Genomic DNA, 18993 nt, shown 5'->3' with positions numbered 1-18993 from the left:
CACCACAGTTCAAAAGCATCAATTCTTCAGCGCTCAGCCTTCTTCATAGTTCAACTCTCACATCCATACATGACTACTGGAAAAACCATAGCCTTGACTAGACGGACCTTTGTTGGCAAAGTAATGTCTCTGCTTGGTTGCTGCTGCTGCTACTGCTTAGTCGCTTCAGTCGTGTCTGACTCTGTGCGACCCCATAGATGGCAGCCCACCAGGCTCCCTCGTCCCTGGGATTCTCCAGGCCAAGAACACTGGGTGGGGTTGCCATTTCCTTCTCCAATGCATGAAAGTGAAAAGTGAAAGTGAAGTTGCTCAGCCATGTCTCACTCTTAACGACCCCATGGACTGAAGCCTACCAGGCTCCTCCATCCATGTGATTTTCCAGGCAGGAGTACTGGAATGGGGTGCCATTGCCTTCTCCTCTGCTTGGTTAGGGGACAATAAAAGTTTTACAATCCATTGGGAATAAAGACAAATCACTAATTGTTTACTTAGTAAAAATCCTTTAATCTATGATTTCCAAGCAAAGGACTATTTGAAAAATACTTCTGAAAGAGTGAGAGAACCAAGAGACCCTTGAAACAGGTCCCTTGACGCTCTGTTTATTATTAATACTACTGCTCACGAGGATTAAGATCTGTGAGTAAACGTGCAGTGATTCCCAGATTTGAAGTGTACTTCTGAAGAAGTGGATTGTGCACAAAGGAGTTAAAACAAGGCCTCCATCACCATGAAAACAAACACAGTAAGATAAACAAACTGGTGCTATTTAAGCAGGTTATCTCAAGTTAAGTGATCTCAATGAAAGCTCACTTGACATAATGGACTGTGGGCTCCTTATTTATTTGTGTTTCAGTTTGGGGACAATCCAGCGTGAAAGCCCATGTGTACAGTTCAGGTCAGGAGGACTAGCTGGCAAACAACTTAAGTTGCTGGGAATCTCTGTTGCATGTGATAAACACGCATGTAATATATTATCAATGTACAGCTACAGTAAGGGCCTTGAATTACCTTCAAATCTTAATTCTGAAGGCTCTTAATATTAATCCAGTATACAATTTCTAGTTTTACAGCTACCTGTACACTTCTGTACTTGGAAAGCAAGCAAAGGACATTATAGGTAGGTAAGACGATCACTGGTTTTCTCAATTTGTTGTAAGGTTATAACAAAGAGCAAAAAAAAAGAAACGTAAATACCTGAGGTAAAAACTCTCTTGCTAGGTCCAAGGCCTTTCTGTAGGCGGCGTCCCCCTCCTGGTTCTGTTCTAGAACATGGCTGATCAAGCCCACTGACTTGGCTTCTTGGCCATCAAGCACACGCGCAGAGAAGATGAGCTCTTTCGCCAGGGACATCCCAATGGCACGCGGCAGTCGCTGCGTTCCCCCTACAGCGTGGATGAGACAGAAAACGCGTGCAATGACTTGACACCCTTTCGTTTTAACATCTCAAGTTTTCATTTCTTCTACTGTAAAAACAAACCAGGGCCAGAAGTTTGTATGTTAAAATTAAGTAACTGGAAAATGAGTTCAAAATTTAATCTCATTTCTTCATTACTTTATAAAATTATTAAAACTTAAAATCACTTAAGAATCTTGTATCACTATTAAGTGATTCTGACACTGTCCATCACTGGCAACATAGTTGGCATGTTCCTGAATCCAATCCATAATCATTACTATGTCAGGAACCAAAAGATGCACAGTAGTGGAGGGGGTTGGGGGCAGCCTCCTTTCCCTTAGCTCATTCACTAAGAGGAATGACAGGTCCACCAAGCTTGGCATTTCTCCTTCAGTTTAGATAAAACATCAAATTCTGAGAAATTCAACTCGTGTACTTTTAAAGACTTATTTACGGTAAATGAACTGTAAACTAATTTTAATTTAATGAAAATAAAAACAGATAATTGCTCATGAAAACAGGCTTTGTCCCACAGTTTTATTTTTTTAAGGCAAGTGCTAATCATCCTCTGTTGCAGTGTTCTATTAGATCCATGCTCATTCCAGTATCTTTAAGTAAGGAGACTGCGATTTCATTAAATAGAAAGCTAAACACAAGCAGGTCATATTCTTATTGGTAGCTTTAATTTCTACCAACAGGAAGATGAAATAGCTGCAAATTTTAAATCTTATCCCTAAGTCTTATCCTCGAAGCGGCAGCTGGGCTGACCAGGAGGCGGAGGAAAGGCTGACTGTGAAGGTTCCAGGGAGAAAAAGAAAACTGTTGGTCACACATCTGAGTGAGCTCACTGTGTGTCTCTTTGCCCATGAAGTTTAGTCTGCATTAGTTGCCAACATTTACAAACTGAGTGGGTGATTTCATATAAAAATTAGTTTTAACCTGGAAGTTAACTGCAGCTGCACCTTTTAGATACAATGCACCCAAGCTGCCACAGCCTCCACCACTTCCTATGACTCCAATACGTAGACTGAGAGGTTTTGATTTTCTTTAAACGATTTTAAAAGGAAGGTAAAATCATTTCTTATCCACATCTCAATCAAAAGTTGGGGGTGGGGTGGGGATGAGAGGCAAGTTTCAAGAAAACATATAATCCCTTCAATAATTAAGTATATTCCTATGTGTTTAGCAAACAAAGCGCTCTGGTATTGGAAGCTTATGATGTTATTATTAAACAACTATGTTGAGAACCATGACCATGTTTTGAAAATATAGGTGATTTATTAAAAAAAGAAATAAAAACAAAGCTCAAAAGGACTGACATTTTCTATAGGGATTGTTTTTGAACATAAATGAGTTTAGGCTTCCCTGGTGGCTTAAGTTGGTAAAGAATCTGCCTGCAATGCAGGAGACCTGGGTTTGATCACGGGCTGGGAAGATCCCCTGAAAGACGGCACAGCAACCCACTCCAGTATTCTTTCCTGGAGAATCCCCATGGACAGAGAAGCCTGGCGGGCTAAAATCTATGGGGTTGCAGAGTCGGACATGACTGAGCGACTAAGTACAGCATAGCACAGAGTACTGCTTCTATAAACTGCAGCTACTTATTGCTTACACTCCCCAAGCAGTTAGAGATGGTAAGTTTAAAGGCATTTTATGCGACATGGCAAAAAACGTGTGTGAAAAATGAAGCACTGACAAATTTAAATCCAACTGTAAACAATCATGTTGCTCAGTGTAGGTCTGAGAACTTACTGCATAAACTTCATGGAAAAAGACAAGTTGTTTATGGTATTTCTAATGGCAGCTGATCAGAACAGAGAGATGCAAGTAATACAACCCAGATAGTTATATTTACTCATGGAACTGAGGAGAATTTTCAAGAGACTAAAGAACGTACAGCTATAGTATTCATAATAAGCACAACATTACAGAATGACTCTTTGTTGTGTTCTATGAAAAGTTTAACATGTGTTCTATGAAAAGTTTAACAAAATTAACATGTTACCCTCAATGGTCATTGTTAGCGTTCACTTCTTATTCAATGGAAACAGTATTTTGCAAGTCCAAAAAGCTTAAGCACATTCATCACATTATTCTGTAACAATTTAACAAAGGAACAGCATAAAACTAACCTCATGAAACAGCTGAATGGCACAGAATTCTAAACTCTCAACTTTGCTAGATGAAATTTTTGCAGACTTAATTGTCTGCTGGAGGAAATGATGTGAGGCTGAGACACCTGGTACTGAAGAGACCTTTCTGTCTGCCGAAAACAGCGCATCATAGGAGCTAAGGAAAAATCATCAACTTGGCTCATCAACAACTAACACTGCATCCAAGACTTGGCTTTTTGGTTGACATCACAAGATATCTACGTTAGGAACCTCATGTAAGTGCAGTCATACAGTATTTGTCCTTTTGTGGCTGGCTTATTTCACTTAGCAAAATGTCTTCAAGGTTCATTGATACTGTAGCATGTGTTAGAATTTCATTCCTTTACAATGCTGAATATGTTTTGTTTATTTATTCTGCTGAACATGTTTTATTTATTAATTCATTAGTTGAGGAACATATGGCTTGCTTCCACCTTTTGGCTATTAGAAATAATATTGGTATGAATATGTGTGTACCAAAACATCTCTTCAAGACCCTGCTTTCAATTTGTTTGAGTAGACGTCCATAAGTGGAACTGCTGGAAAATACAGTAAGTCTGTGTTTAATTTTTGATGAACAGCCATACTTTTTCAAAACAACTTCACCATTTTCTATTCCCACCAACCTGGCAAAAGTGTTCCAATTTCTCCACATTTCTTACCAACACTTTGTTATTTTGCTTTTTGATGGCAGTCATCTTAATGGGTATAAACTGATATCTCTTGGGCTTTTGATTTGCATTTTCCTAACAACTAGTAACCTGAGCATCTTTTTATGTGCTTATTGACCATTTGTATATCTTCTTGGAGAAAAGTCTATTTAGGTCCTTTGCCCATTTTTAACTGGGTTGTTCTGTCATTGTTGAGTTCAAAGAGTCCTTTATAAACTCTGGATATTAATCCCTTATCAGACACATGATTTGCAAATATTTTCTCCCAATTCATTGGTTGCTTTTTCACTGCTGATAGCATCCTTTGAGGCAGGCAAAATTTTTAATTTTGTGGAAATTCAATTTTTTTTTTTCTTTTGTTGTCTTTGCTTCTGATGTCGTGGCCAAGAAGTAATTGCCAAATCCAATGTCAAAAGTTTTTCCACTGTTTTCTTCTAAGAGTGCTGTGCTTTCAATACTTACATTAAGGTATCTGATTCATTTTGAGGTAATTACTGTATATGGTGTAAATGTCCAACTCCATTCTTTTGCAGGTAGGAATCCAGTTTCCCTAACACTAAGTGTCAAAACGGGCATGCTTAAATAGTTACACAAAATATGTGATTTGACTTCTTCATGCTCACCAAAACTTAATCTTCAGGAAACCTCTTTGGTAAGAAATCATCTGGTCCATGCTCATATGCTGCAATCCAGTTAGCAGAAATCAAAGACTGATAATTTGAACCATATTTTTATTTTATGGAATTAAAGGTAACTGACCCTTTACTATCCTCAAGTATATAAAATTTGTGATTTCAACCTTTATAAAGATGATATGACCTGTTTGTTTGTCTCTGTCAACTAATACTGATAGCGTGAGCAAAGAGCTGTACAAATAGAAGTGACTGAACTGCAGTCCAATACCACATAGAAAGCTAAACATGATTGATGTGGAATTTCAGATTTCTACAAATATCTCAGGAATAGTTACTCCAAACAGAAAATCTGTGATGCCAACATTCTAGTCCAATTTGGAAGTACTTCTGTTTAGGCTATTTTCTATTATGAAATAAAGCAATTAACTCATTGGAAAAGCAAGGCTCAGTGCATCACTGCATCCTGCAACCTGAGAGAGAGAATGTGCCACTGATATGCAGTGTGGAAGAAATGGCACCAGAGTTAAGTTCCAAATACAGAATGGAGTACCAGAGAGAATTATTTCAACTCACCTTTCATTAATTCTGAATATTAAACTCCAATATTAGCTCAGAGGTAAAGCGAAGATAAGTGTGTTATATTTTTCTGCCAGTTGATTTTCTTATATTGGGCTTACTTCAGCAGATCACACAACCTGCTGAGTTCCGACAGGGATTTGAGTTCAAGATGACAAAGTGCCATCTCTAGATAGTCTTAACGACTGGTGAAATTAATCAGAACTAAAAATAGGGTCATCCCCAGTGGAATTAAAATAGTTCCATTCTGACTGCTGCCCTAACATATTCAAAATCAAACAGGTCTGAGACTGATTCAGACTTACACTACTGTCCATCCCAAGAGCTTCCAGCATTGACCCCTGACTCCTTTGGGCCCTGCTCTGAGACTCACAAGAGTTTTGGTAACTTGCCCAGAGTCACAGAGTTAGGTTGCAGAAACAGAATCCAAACCTACCTCTGCCTGATTCTTATCTACTATGTGGCAAAAAAGTAAAAAGCAACTTATGAAATAAATTCATGGCTTGACTTTATTTTATAAAATAAAAGGTATGCATGGGGTATATATAAGTAGCTGCATAATATTAAGCAGGCACATACATATTTAAAATGTATCCAGAAAGCTGTCTCTGTGGGACCAGCTCATAGATAATGATCATTTTTTTATTCATTCTGCTTGTCTGTATTTCAAAAATGTTCTGCAACATATAGGTAACAGGAATAAAAGTGCTACATCATTTTTCAAGAGCACAGTACAGGAAGACAAAAGAGCTGGTCACTAGGTAAAAGCCTCTCAAGCCACTTTCTGCCTGTGTTCCTGGGAAGCTCTCCAGGCAGCGGGAAGCCTCAGGTCTCCTGGGTTGCAACGCTAATACTATGAAATCATGGTAAGAGGTTGGCCATTCATGTGACATTCTTGCAAGTATCCCACAGAACTACCAAATAGGAAGAGATATATGAACATGAGCTTTTGAGAACCCATGCAACAGCTCACAAGAATCCTGCTAAAATACAAGTAATTTAACCATTCCCAAGGGTAGTAAACTTAGAGCATGTTTTACTTCCACAAAAAACAACTATTCTTAAGTCACTTCATCACCAACCAGAAAAAGCGCTTTGTTGTGTTCCACGAATCTGCATGAAGAGCCATCAGAGTAATAAGCAGAAATAGCATACCAAAGCCACACTGCTATGTCATGAAGAAGAGGGAGCATTGTGGACAGTGACCCTCCCCTTTCTATTGTAGGCATGCTCAGAAAATGCCAGTTGTTTTCTAAGGCTTTTTTGTTTTGTCTCTGTCAACAAGGAGACTTTGATTCAGTGGGATCTGTTGATCCAGTGCTGTAAAACAAGAGGCAGGAGATGACTCATTTTTAACAGGAGACATAATTTACATAACCAAAGGAGTGCACGCCACTTTACAACAGGCACCTCAAATGCTGTATACTTGTTACTTGGGACCATTTTGGAATTTCTCTTCTGGAACTCATTTCCAAAATTACACATTTGTTCACTCATTGAAGTACTTACTCCAGCTTCCTAGTCTAGGCAGGGAGCTACAGCTGTGAACTGAACAAATCCCTGGGGTACACAGTTTAGACAGAATGGCCAAGGAGGTGACACTAGGGCAAAAACAGAAGGAATCAAGGGCATCAAGGGGTGCAGAGCACACAGATCCTGTAGGGGCTGCATCTGACTCTCAGAGCCGCACAGGAAGACCAGAACGGCGGAAGCACAGTGCGAGGGGAGCAGGCCCAGGCCCCATGGGCCCCTTGGACCTGCACGGAACTACAGCTTACTGTGTGGGTGACAGAAAGCCAAAGAGCATCTGAGAGCATCTTCTGAAAATAGTGGTGTAGGAACATTAATCACTAGTGAAGATTTGGGTCTGAGGACAAGCTATGGTCATTATGAGTCAAGAAGATGGAGGAAGTAGCAAATGTTCATATGACTTGTGGCATGGCTCCAACAGGCTCAGAGAGAAATTTCAGAACAACTTCCCAAATGCTTCAAACGTCTGTCACGTTTTGGCTGCCCAACATCCACTGTTCCCATTAAAATCCCGATCTTGCTGTTGGAGAATACCCCCCAGTCCCCGCCCCTCGCCCCCAGCCCCTGCCCCTCGCCCCCAGCCCCTGCCCCAGTTGTATACAGGCTAGGACAGTAGAGAAATCCTCCAATGGAGGCCAAGAAAACCAGACCCTTCTTCTCTCTGCCCTGGCATAGCAAAGCAGGCATCCAAGACAGGTCAGTCACTGGATGTTACTTCTTAGGACTAGGAGTCCTGAATGGATGATAAATAAAAATAAATTTTCCTTTTCATATACGGCAGCCGAAGTCAGTTTCTATTATGTGCTTTCCAACATCACGAATGATACAATGACACAGTAGGACTTTTGTTTTTCTCTCTCCTTCAAAAATGGTTAGATGGAGCTGAATGGGGGTTTATTTGTTCTACTTTTCCCAAATAAAATCCATTTGTTCAATCTCTTAATTTATTGGTCAAGTGATCAACTATGTGCTAGATGCTGTCCCAGGTGCTGAACAAATGGCAGTGAATGAGACAAGCCATCCCAGATGTTACAAAGCTTACATCTTAGAGAACAAAAGGAAAGAAAAGGGCAATTCATTTGAATCAGTTCTGATGAGATGGATGAAACTGGAGCCAATTATACAGAGTGAAGTAAGCCAGAAAGAAAAACACCAATACAGTATACTAACACATATATATGGAATTTAGGAAGATGGCAATGACGACCCTGTATGCAAGACAGGAAAAAAGACATAGATGTGTATAACGGACTTTTGGACTCAGAGGGAGAGGGAGAGGGTGGGATGATTTGGGAGAATGGGAATTCTAACATGTATACTGTCACGTAAGAATTGAATTGCCAGTCCATGTCTGACGTAGGGTGCAGCATGCTTGGGGCTGGTGCATGGGGATGACCCAGAGAGATGTTGTGGGGAGGGAGGTGGGAGGGGGGTTCATGTTTGGGAACGCATGTAAGAATTAAAGATTTTAAAATTTAAAAAAAAATAAAAAAAATAAAAAATATATATATAAAAAAATAAATTAAAAAAAATAAAGTTATTCTTTCTCCCTTAAAAAAAAAAAAGGGCAATTAAACAAGGACAAGAGAGAACTGAGGTTGTGATGAGTGTTACAAAGAGAATTTAAGGCGGGAAAAAACTGAGATAAACATTCAGTTCAATTCAGTCACTTAGTCGTGTCCGACTCTTTGCAACCCCACAGACTGCAGAACGCCAGGCTTCCCTGTCCATCACTAACTCCCGGAGCTTGCTCAAACTCATGTCCATCGAGTCACTGATGCCATCCAACCATCTCATCCTCTACTGTCCACTTTTCCTCCTGCCTTCAATCTAAAAAACTGATGAAGAACTGACGCAATCAAGTGGCCAAAGTCATTAGATGACTAACTTAGTTTGGGTGGTTGGGAAGGACCTGTTTGATAAAGACGAGGCCCATGTCTGAATGCTAACAGGGAAGCTACATGAAGATCAGACAGAACACCAGTGATGAGATCAGCCATGTAAAGAATCTATGGGGAAGCCAAGCTTAGCATGTTTGAGGAAGAGAAGGAGGCCACTGTAGCTATGGTGAGGGAAGTGGCAGAAGTGAATTTAGACAGGCAGGGTTCACATTATATAGATATAGTAGAGGTTTACATCTTATTCTATGTGTGATGTAAGTAAGACACTGGAGGGTTCTGAGTGGAAGTGACATAATTCAATTTGCATTTTAAAAGCTCCTTTGCAAGCTTGGTAGAGAACAGATTATAGGGGTAAGATCAAAGTGGGGTGTCCAGGTGGAGACCACTGCTGTCCTCCAAGTGAGACACAATGGCAGCTTGGACTGATACAGGGCAGCATAGGAAGGGATGGGGGAGGGATTTGGGGTGAGGGTCCAAACTTGCTAGTAAAATGGTGTAGGGGAAAGGGAAATCAATCTAATGCTTAGATATCTGGCTAGAGTGCAATTAGAATGAAATGTGTTTACTGACACTGGGAAAAAGGGGGTGCAGTCAAGGAAAAAGGGGGTGCAATCTGGCCATGTTATGGAGCAGTCAAGCATATGATTAGATATGCAGTCAAATGTTTATTAATAATCACTATCATACAGATGGCATTCAAGGTCAGGGGCCTGGATATGATCACCTAGGGAGACTGTTTAGATAGAAAGGAGCTGAGGAGGAGTGAGCAAAACCCTGAGAAGTGCCCACTGAAATGAGTGAATAGCAGAAATGCAGGAGGAAGGTGATGCTCAGCTGGACACCCACCCCCACCACTGCCCTAGCCTTCTTCCCATGGAAGTCAAGTTTGCAGGTGTCTTCTAGGAAAGTCTTTCCTCACTGAAATAAAGACACCCAGGAATAAACAGGCCTTCTTGGAGGATGTGTCCATGTCGACATGTGACACCTGGAGCAGTGACAGCCACCTTACAACCGTGACGGAAGCCAGCAAGGGCAGAATCTTCAAACTAAAGACTGCACAGCCGAGAGAGGTCACTAGGCTGCTGAACTTAGCAATCCTGAGACTTCCCTATTGTGACTTCTTATGATTTTCCCCGGTATTTTCTTATTGTTTAAGCTTCCTGACATGTAGGTTCTTGTTATTTGTACCAAAACTGTCTGTAACTGTGGATGAATTAAGGAAAGAAACCTGAAAATACATTTTAGACAGCAGAAAGCAAACACACTAGGAAAGTAATGGCACGACTTCTTGGCAAAATTAACTACATATTTGAGATTTGTGGTTGTGAGATGGTTAGCATGGTTTCTTCTAGTAACCCCTAGCCATTTGGGGGCAAAAATGGAGCAGGTAGATAAGCTAGAACTTCACTAGACAAATGTTAAGAAGAGACGAGGTGCTAGGCAATAGCAATGGTTGACATGTATTGAGCAGACTCTGCAATAATACCATGTCAACTATCCTAAGCACTTCACACATATTTAATTAGCTCATTTAATTCTTACAGTTCCTCTGTGAGGTTGGTGCAAAGGCAGTTAAGGTCATTTGTAAGTTGTCATATCACAAAGGACCATGAAACCTAAGTTGGGTAAAGAGAGGAAGGACTTGGCTGACAGTGAAACTGCCCATAGACTTGATGATTCAATGAGGTCCCTATCTGAAAGGTTAGGATATCACAGAGTGAGATGCAGGAAGTCTAGATTCAGAATGGAGTGGTTACTGATGATGCTGGCCCATCATTTATCATTGCACCACCTGGGAAGTCCTTGGATCACAATAAACTGTGGAAAATTCTGAAAGAGATGGGAATACCAGACCACCTGACCTGCCTCTTGAGAAATCTGTATGCAGGTCAGGAAGAAACAGTTAGAACTGGACATGGAACAACAGACTGGTTCCAAATAGGAAAAGGAGTACGTCAAGGCTATATATTGTAACCCTGCTTATTTAACTTCTATGCAGAGTACATCATGAGAAACGCTGGACTGGAGGAAACACAAGCTGGAATCAAGATTGCCGGGAGAAATATCAATAACCTCAGATATGCAGATGACACCACCCTTATGGCAGAAAGTGAAGAGGAGCTAAAAAGCCTCTTGATGAAAGTGAAAGAGGAGGGCAAAAAAGTTGGCTTAAAGCTCAACATTCAGAAAATGAAGATCATGGCATCCAGTCCCATCACTTCATGGGAAATAGATGTCAGACTTTTACACAGTAGAAACAGTGTCAGACTTTATTTTGGGGGCTCCAAAATCACTGCAGATGGTGACTGCAGCCATGAAATTAAAAGACGCTTACTCCTTGGAAGAACAGTTATGACCAACCTAGATAGTATATTCAAAAGCAGAGACATTACTTTGCCAGCTAAGGTCCGTCTAGTCAAGGCTATAGTTTTTCCTGTGGTCATGTATGGATGTGAGAGTTGGACTGTGAAGAAGGCTGAGTGCCGAAGAATTGATGCTTTTGAACTGTGGTGTTGGAGAAGACTCTTGAGAGTCCCTTGGACTGCAAGGAGATCTAATCAGTCCATTCTGAAGGAGATCAACCCTGGAATTTCTTTGGAAGGAATGATGCTAAAGCTGAAACTCCAGTACTTTGGCCACCTCATGTGAAGAGTTGACTCACTGGAAAAGACTCTGATGCTGGGAGGGATTGGGGGCAGCAGGAGAAGGGGACGACCCAGGATGAGACGGCTGGATGGCATCACAGACTCGATGGACGTGTCTGAGTGAACTCCGGGAGATGGTGATGAATGAACAGGGAGGCCTGGCGTGCTGCGATTCATGGGGTTGTAAGGAGTCGGACACAACTTAGCGACTGAACTGAACTGAACTGAACATATATTTAAATAATTTAAAGTGAGCTTTTTATTTGATATTTCATAATTAATTATAATGTAATATGTAGCCAGGAGTTGGTGATGGACAGGGAAGTCTGGCGTGTTGCAGTCCATGGGGTTGCAAAGAGACACGACTGAGCAACTGAACTGAACTGAACTGGTGGAAATAACTGAATATAATTCATGGTTTTGTATTATAAATTATGTCTTAGCAATATGAATAAGGTAGAAAATTTCAAGTTTTTCTGTTTTTGTTTCACTAAAATATAAACCTTTTAGTGTTTATATTTCCCTGTCTTACGATTTCATGAAGAAAGAAGTCATGCTAATAAAGGGCATTGTTGAAATATGTTAAGTTAAAAGTTATCTAGATGCTGCATTAAGGGCATTTTGTTGATATAATTAGAAGTGACTGCTGACTATTAAGAAGTAAGTGTCACCTTTTGATTATTTCTAAATCCCCTCTCATAAACAGAAAGCTCCACTTAAGGTTCTATTTTCCTTGAATTGTAAAGGAAACATTGCAATAAAATGTTAACATTGGGGGTTCCCTGGCGGCTCAGTGGTAAAGAATACACCTGCCAATATGCAGAAGACACAGATTTGATCCTTGATCCAGGAGGATCTCACATCCTGTGGAGCAACTTAGCCTATGTGCCACAGCTACTGAGCTTGTGCTCTAGAACTGGGGAGCTGCAATTACTGAGCCCACGTGCTGGAACTATAGAAGCCCACACATCCTAGAGCCTGTGCTTTGCAACAAGAGAAGCCACAGCAATGAGAAGCCCATGCACTGAAACTAGAGAGTAGCCTCCACTTGCCACAACTAGAGAAAAGTCTACACAGAAACGAAGATCCAGCACAGCAAAAAAAAATAAACAAAATTATTTTTTTAAAAAATGTTAACTTTGGATTAAAATGTCTGTTGCAACTGATTACTGTGAAACTCTGTCAGAGGGCTTTAGGCAAGAGTTTTCTTAACAAATCTTGGCTAGATGTTTACAAAACAGACTTCCTCTCACTTCTACAATGGAAGAGAAGTGTTTTATGTGAACTAACATGACATGTTCTCATAATAGATCATGTCACAATCATACAAAAAGCATAAAAACAACTATTTTTCAATTTGTGACCAATGTTTAGAGTGTTGTAATACTTCATATTTCCTGGGATTTTTTACTTTTTTTTTAGCATGTTTTGAAACAATGAGAAAACATAAGACAAACCAACAGACACACACACACACACACACACACACACACACACACACTTACATATAGGAACAAATAAGACAGGAATACATGTGAAGCAAAACCTGACAGTCTGGCTAAATCCCAGCAGAAACTATCTAAAATATATCAGTTTGAGCTCTGCTTGGCTTATACTAAAGGAGTACTTAGGACAAACTTTAAAACGTTCTGAGACCTGGGGCACAGAAAGAAAAACTGGACATCAAACATTTTTCTTCAAGAGCAAATTAAGCCTCCTGGCAACAAATCAAAACCTTTGTGATAAGGCCTTCATTAATATTATAGAAAGTTTTCTTGACTAATATCCAATATTCTGTTAGAGAGACAGGTTAAGAACAAAACTATACTTTTAAGTGTTTGCAAACACTTTTCCCAACAAATATCTAAAGCATAACTGTATCATTTTTTTAACTTCTGAAGAATATAATTGCTATATACTGCATGAAACAAAGCTGGTGTTCAGTGGCTCAGTTGAGTCTGACTCTTTGCGAAGCCATGGACTGCAGCATGCCAGGTTCCCCTGTCCTTTACCATTTCCCAGAGCTTAACTCAAACTCATGTCCGTTGAGTCAGTGATGCTGTCCAACCATCTCATCCTCTGTCGTCCCTTTCTTCTCCTGCTGCTGCTACTGCTAAGTCGCTTCAGTCGTGTCCGACTCTGTGCGACCCCATAGACCATAGACAGCAGTCCACCAGGCTCCGTCATCCCTGGGATTCTCCAGGCAAGAACAGCGGAGTGGTTTGCCATTTCCTTCTCCAAGGCATGAAAGTAAAAGTGAAGTCGCTCAGTCATGTCCGACTCTTAGCGACCCCATGGACTGCAGCCTACCAGGCTCCTCCGTCCATGGAATTTACTAGGCAAGAGTACTGGAGTGGGGTGCCACTGCCTTCTCCTGCCTTCCATGAAGCAAAGTGTCTTACTTTTTAAAATGATTTGTCCATTTTGAGCCACCCCATGTCCACCACCAGCACAACATGCTCCTCTACCACTCTTTGTAGCTGTGCGGGCTCTGAACTTAGGTTCCCTGGCAGCACTAAGTGGTTACTGGAGTCTTCCTTCGTGGATACCTCTCTCCCACCCCAGCACAGCTAACGGGTAGGCAAATGACTTAAATCAGACCAATCAAACTATCTCTTGCAATCTCATACATGGGGTCACAAAGTGTTGGACACAAGTTAGCAACTGAACAACAACATATGCATATATGTATACATGACAGCCTTAGAGAAAATTATTGATTAGTTTTCTTTAATACAGTGATATTTACTAAAAATACAATGTTTCACGTCTACCTCACTGGGTAAATCATGTAATATGAAATAAATAAAATTTAGCAGCTTGATATTTTTTAAAACACTGAAAACAAACCAATTGTGCAGTTAACATTCCCTAACCCAAATGGGTGGTGAATACAGTAAAGCATAAACCAGGTAGTCTGCATTTAAGAAAAAATAAGTTTCACCATTTCTAATGATTAAATAAGGACTGTATCGGTTGTTTCTTGTGCACTGCAAATCATCTCAAAACTCAGTGGCTTGAAATAACAGATATATATTCCAGGACTGGCTCTGGGTACCTCTGAGGCCACAGTCCTCTGCTTCCAGGCTCACTCACATAGTTGTTGGGAGATTCCCTTGGTCCCCTCTACATGAGTCACTCCAAAGGGCTGTTTCTTCACAAGGCAGGTGACTCTTGAGTAATTCAAGAGAGAGAATGCACAAGATGGAATCCACAGATGTCTAATAACCTATCCAAGAGGTGATTTCCCATCTCTTCTGCCATATTCTATTAGACAGAACAGAGTTTATAGCCCCAGGCTTCACGAACAGAGAAACTGCACACAGCATGAACATTTAGGGGCTGCTTACCACAAGGTCTAAGACTGATTAAGCAACACATGCTGTAAAGGTCATCTTTTCTTCTCCCCATCTTTCCTTTAACTAAAAACAAGTTTTACCAGAGCACATTCTGACTGTTTCCCAAAACTTTAAAACCACCTTTCATTTATTTCAAAATTAAGGAGGACATGAACAGAACATGTTAACCATTATCTTGAAAAAAGTAATAGAGGGGGGAAAAGTAGGGAAAATACAAAATGAAAGATGTTCCTTTGGAAAGCTCATCCCATTACAAATACAGTCTTTGCCAAATACAAGCAGCAGAGAAAATGACACCCACATATCTAGCCTTTCTATAGAGTGCACTGATTTAACTGATCAGCAAAAAGCTTGGACCCTCTGATTATATATCATAAAAACTGGACCCTAATATTTTCATTAAATGGGAGAGGGGATCTAAGAAATGGTTTAAGATTCTCAATGTTTCAAATGATTTCTCTCTGGATTATACAAAACTTCCAAACAAGTACAATTGATTAAAGAAACAATATGTATAAATATTTGACTAAATGACTAAACAATGGAGTGAACATGAAGATCTGAATATTTTTAATTTTTCTTATCAAAAGCAGGTCACATGATAAATATTTGAAAATTCTGGCAAAGCTGCATCATTATTCATAATTTACTACATATTATGCAATTTAACAAATTACTTTTTATGTTTTTTGCAAGAATCCTGAGGCCACTACTATTACTATCCTTATTTGGAAAATGAGGAAATCAGAGGCTCAGAGAAGTAAAGTGACCAGCTCATGCCCACTAGGTACACCAGTGGCTGTGAGTGAATTAGGTATGTCTGATTCTGCAGCCCACTTGATTTCCTAATGGCAAGCTACTTCCCCCTAGAAAAGACCAGATGCACAGCTCCTCAAATGGTTATTCTTCATTAGGGCAAGGCCCTGGTAGGAGTTACTATGGTGAGGTAAACATAATTGCAGTTTCAGACCATGAATTTTAAATCATGATAAAGTGAAGTCGCTCAGTTGTGTCCAACACTTTGCGACCCCATGGACCGTAGCCTACCAGGGTCCTCTGTCCATGGAATTTTCCAGGCATTTCCAGGAATTTGCCATTTCCTTTTCCAGATAAATCATGATAACTAGGCTCAAATATATCCTTATTAATCAAAATAGGAATCATTACAATCAACACATTTTTGCCAATGAGAAATAAGTTTATTCCCATAGCAAAAAATTCATGCTTCAGGATCTGACGAACTCTTGGAAAGTGTTTTCTGCCTCTTGCTGGTTGCAGGAACAGTTTGCCTGCAAAAAGTTATTGAGATGCTTGAAGAAGTGGTAGTCAAGTTGGCGAGAAGTCAAGTGAATGTGGCAGATGAATAAGATTTCCCAAACTTCAAAACTTCGTAGCCCAATTTGTTCAACTTTTGAAGCATTGGTTGTGCGACATATGGTTGGACTCTGTCATGGAGAAGAATTGAGCCCTTCCTGTTGACCAATGCTGGTTGCAGGAGTTGCAGTTTTCGGTGCATTTCATCGATTTGCTGAGTATACTTCTCATATGTAACGATTTCACCAGGAGTCAGAAAGCTGTAGAGAAGCAGATGGACAGCAGACCACCAAACTGTGACCTTGACCTTTATCTGGTACAAGTTAGGCTTTGGAGAGTGTTTTGGAGCTTCTTCTTGGTCCAACCACTGAGCTGGTCTTCACTGGTTGTTGTAAAAAATTCACTTTTCATAGCATGTCACAATCTGATCGAGAAATGGTTCGTTGCTATTGTATAGAATAAGGGATGATAACACTTCAAAATGACAGCTTTTTTAAAATTTGCGGTCAGTTCACAAGGCGTCCACCTATCGAGGTTTTTCATGTTTCCAATTTGATTCAAATGTAGAATGACCGACGTTGAGCTCTTAGTTAACTTCTTAAGTAGTTATAAGAGGATCAGCTTCAATGATGGTCTCAGTTGGTTGTTGTCAACTTCTGACGGCTGGCGACTATGCTCCTCATCTTCAAGGGTCTTGCTTTCTCTGCAAAACTTCTTGAACTAACACTGCACTGTATGTTCATTAGCAGTTCCTGGGCCAAATGTGTTGTTGATGTGATGAGTTGTCTCTGCTACTTTACAGCTGATTTTGAATTCAAATAAGAAAACTGCCTGAATTTGCTTTTTTGTTTAATATCATTTTCTTATATGTGTGTGTTTACACGCACAAATGCACACTAAATCACTTCAGTCGTGTCTGACTCTTTGCAACGCTATGGACTGTAGTCTGCCAGGTTCCTTTGTCCATGGGATTCTCCAGGCAGGAATACTGGAGTGGGCTTCCATGTCCTCCTCTAGGGGATCTTCCTGACCCAGGGATCGAAGGGGTTGGGGGGTGGGGTGGGGTAGGTGGTTAATATTAAAGAAAAAGGTCAGAAGCATAAAAGATGTGGAACTGACCGCAAGGCACAAACCCTGAGATGAAGGTGCCTGGGCCAGTGGGGCCATGCCTCCTCACCCAGACCTCCTGTGTCGAATAGCCCACTTAAAAAATTTTTTTAACTGTGAACAGAAAAACACCATAATAAGCAAAATAAATTTAAAAAAAATGATATTTCAAGTAGGCAAAACTATAAAGATGAGCTAATTAGTATTAGTTCTCATAGGGAGAACCACAAAACATTTTGTGTAATGAGTAGAAGATTTTATTATTTCTTTTTTCTTTTTCTTTCCACTTTATTTTTCACTTTACAATACTGGATTGGTTTTGCCATACATTGACATGAATCTGCCACAAGTGTACATGAGTTCCCAATCCTGAACCCCCCTCTCACCTCCCTCCTCATATTATCTCTCTGGGTCATCCCAGTGCACCAGCTCCAAGCATCCTGTATCGAACCTAGACTGGCAATTCGTTTCTTATATGATATTATACATGTTTCAATGCCATTCTCCCAAATCATCCTACCCTCTCCCACAGAGTCCAAAAGTCCATTCTATACATCTGTGTCTCTTTTGCTGTCTCGCATATAGCGAGATAGTAAATAGTAAATTCCATATACATGTGTTAGTATACTGTATTGGTGTTTTTCTTTCTGGCTCACTTCACTCTGTATAATCAGCTCCAGTTTCATCCACCTCATTAGAACTGATTCAAATGCATTCTTTTTAATGGCTGAGTAATACTCCATTGTGTATATGTACCACAGCTTTCTTATCCATTTGTCTGCTGATGGACATCTAGGTTGCTTCCATGTCCTGGCTATTGTAAACAGTGCTGCGATGAATGTTGGGGCACATGTGTCTCTTTTGATTCTGGTTTCCTCAGTGTGTATGCCCAGCAATGGGATTACTGGGTCATAAGGCAGTTCAATTTGTAGTTTTTTAAGGAATCTCCACATTGTTCTCCATAGTGGCTGTACTAGTTTGCATTCCCACCAACAGTGTAAGAGGGTTTCCTTTTCTCCACACCCTCCCCAGCATTTATTGCTTGTAGACTTTTGGATTGCAGCCATTCTGACTGGTGTGAAATGGTACCTCACTGTGGTTTGGATTTGCATTCTCTGATAATGAGTGATGTTGAGCATCTTTTCATGTGTTTATTAACCATCTGTATGTCTTCTTTGGAGACATGTCTGTTTAGTTCTTTGGCCCATTTTTTGATTGGGTCATTTATTTTTCTGGAATTGAGCTGCATAAGTGGCTTGTATATTTTTGAGATTAGTTGTTTGTCAGTTGTTTTCTCCTATTCCGGAGGCTGTCTTTTCACCTTACTTATAGTTTCCTTTGTTGTGCAGAAGCTTTTATTTTTAATTAGATCCCATTTGTTTATTTTTGCTTTTATTTCCAGTATTCTGGGAGGTGGATCATAGAGGATCCTGCTGTGATTTATGTCGGAGAGTGTTTTGCGATTTTATTATTTAGAGAACTAGTCAGCAACTGTTTCATATTAAGAAAGCAGGATAAACCATTCATTATTCAGAGCATATCCAAGCAAGATGAAGCAACTCTAACTTACTGGAAATAAATTATTTTTATAAAATACATCCAACATCTAGTCAGTTTTTCATAACTCTTAAGTCATGTCACAAAGAAAACAGAAAGCCTGTACAAAAATAATCTTCTGCCTATACCCTAAACAAAATAAAACAATC

General features: G+C 40.1%; 1 protein-coding gene across 1 annotated transcript in view; it reads right to left on the bottom strand.

Annotated features, from left to right (window-relative positions):
- Window positions 1-18993, bottom strand: part of AUH (AU RNA binding methylglutaconyl-CoA hydratase) — a 189261-nt gene that overhangs the window by 9661 nt on the left and 160607 nt on the right. The window contains exon 7 of the mRNA XM_005684235.3: window positions 1195-1382. Within this exon, the coding sequence (XP_005684292.3) occupies window positions 1195-1382 (188 nt within the window). The remainder of the gene's footprint in view (window positions 1-1194; window positions 1383-18993) is intronic.

Source organism: Capra hircus, chromosome 8, assembly GCF_001704415.2.
Source record: "Capra hircus breed San Clemente chromosome 8, ASM170441v1, whole genome shotgun sequence".
Lineage (NCBI taxonomy): Eukaryota > Metazoa > Chordata > Mammalia > Artiodactyla > Bovidae > Capra > Capra hircus.
The sequence above is the reverse complement of the archived record's forward strand: the minus strand, read 5'-3'. Positions and strand labels throughout refer to the sequence as shown.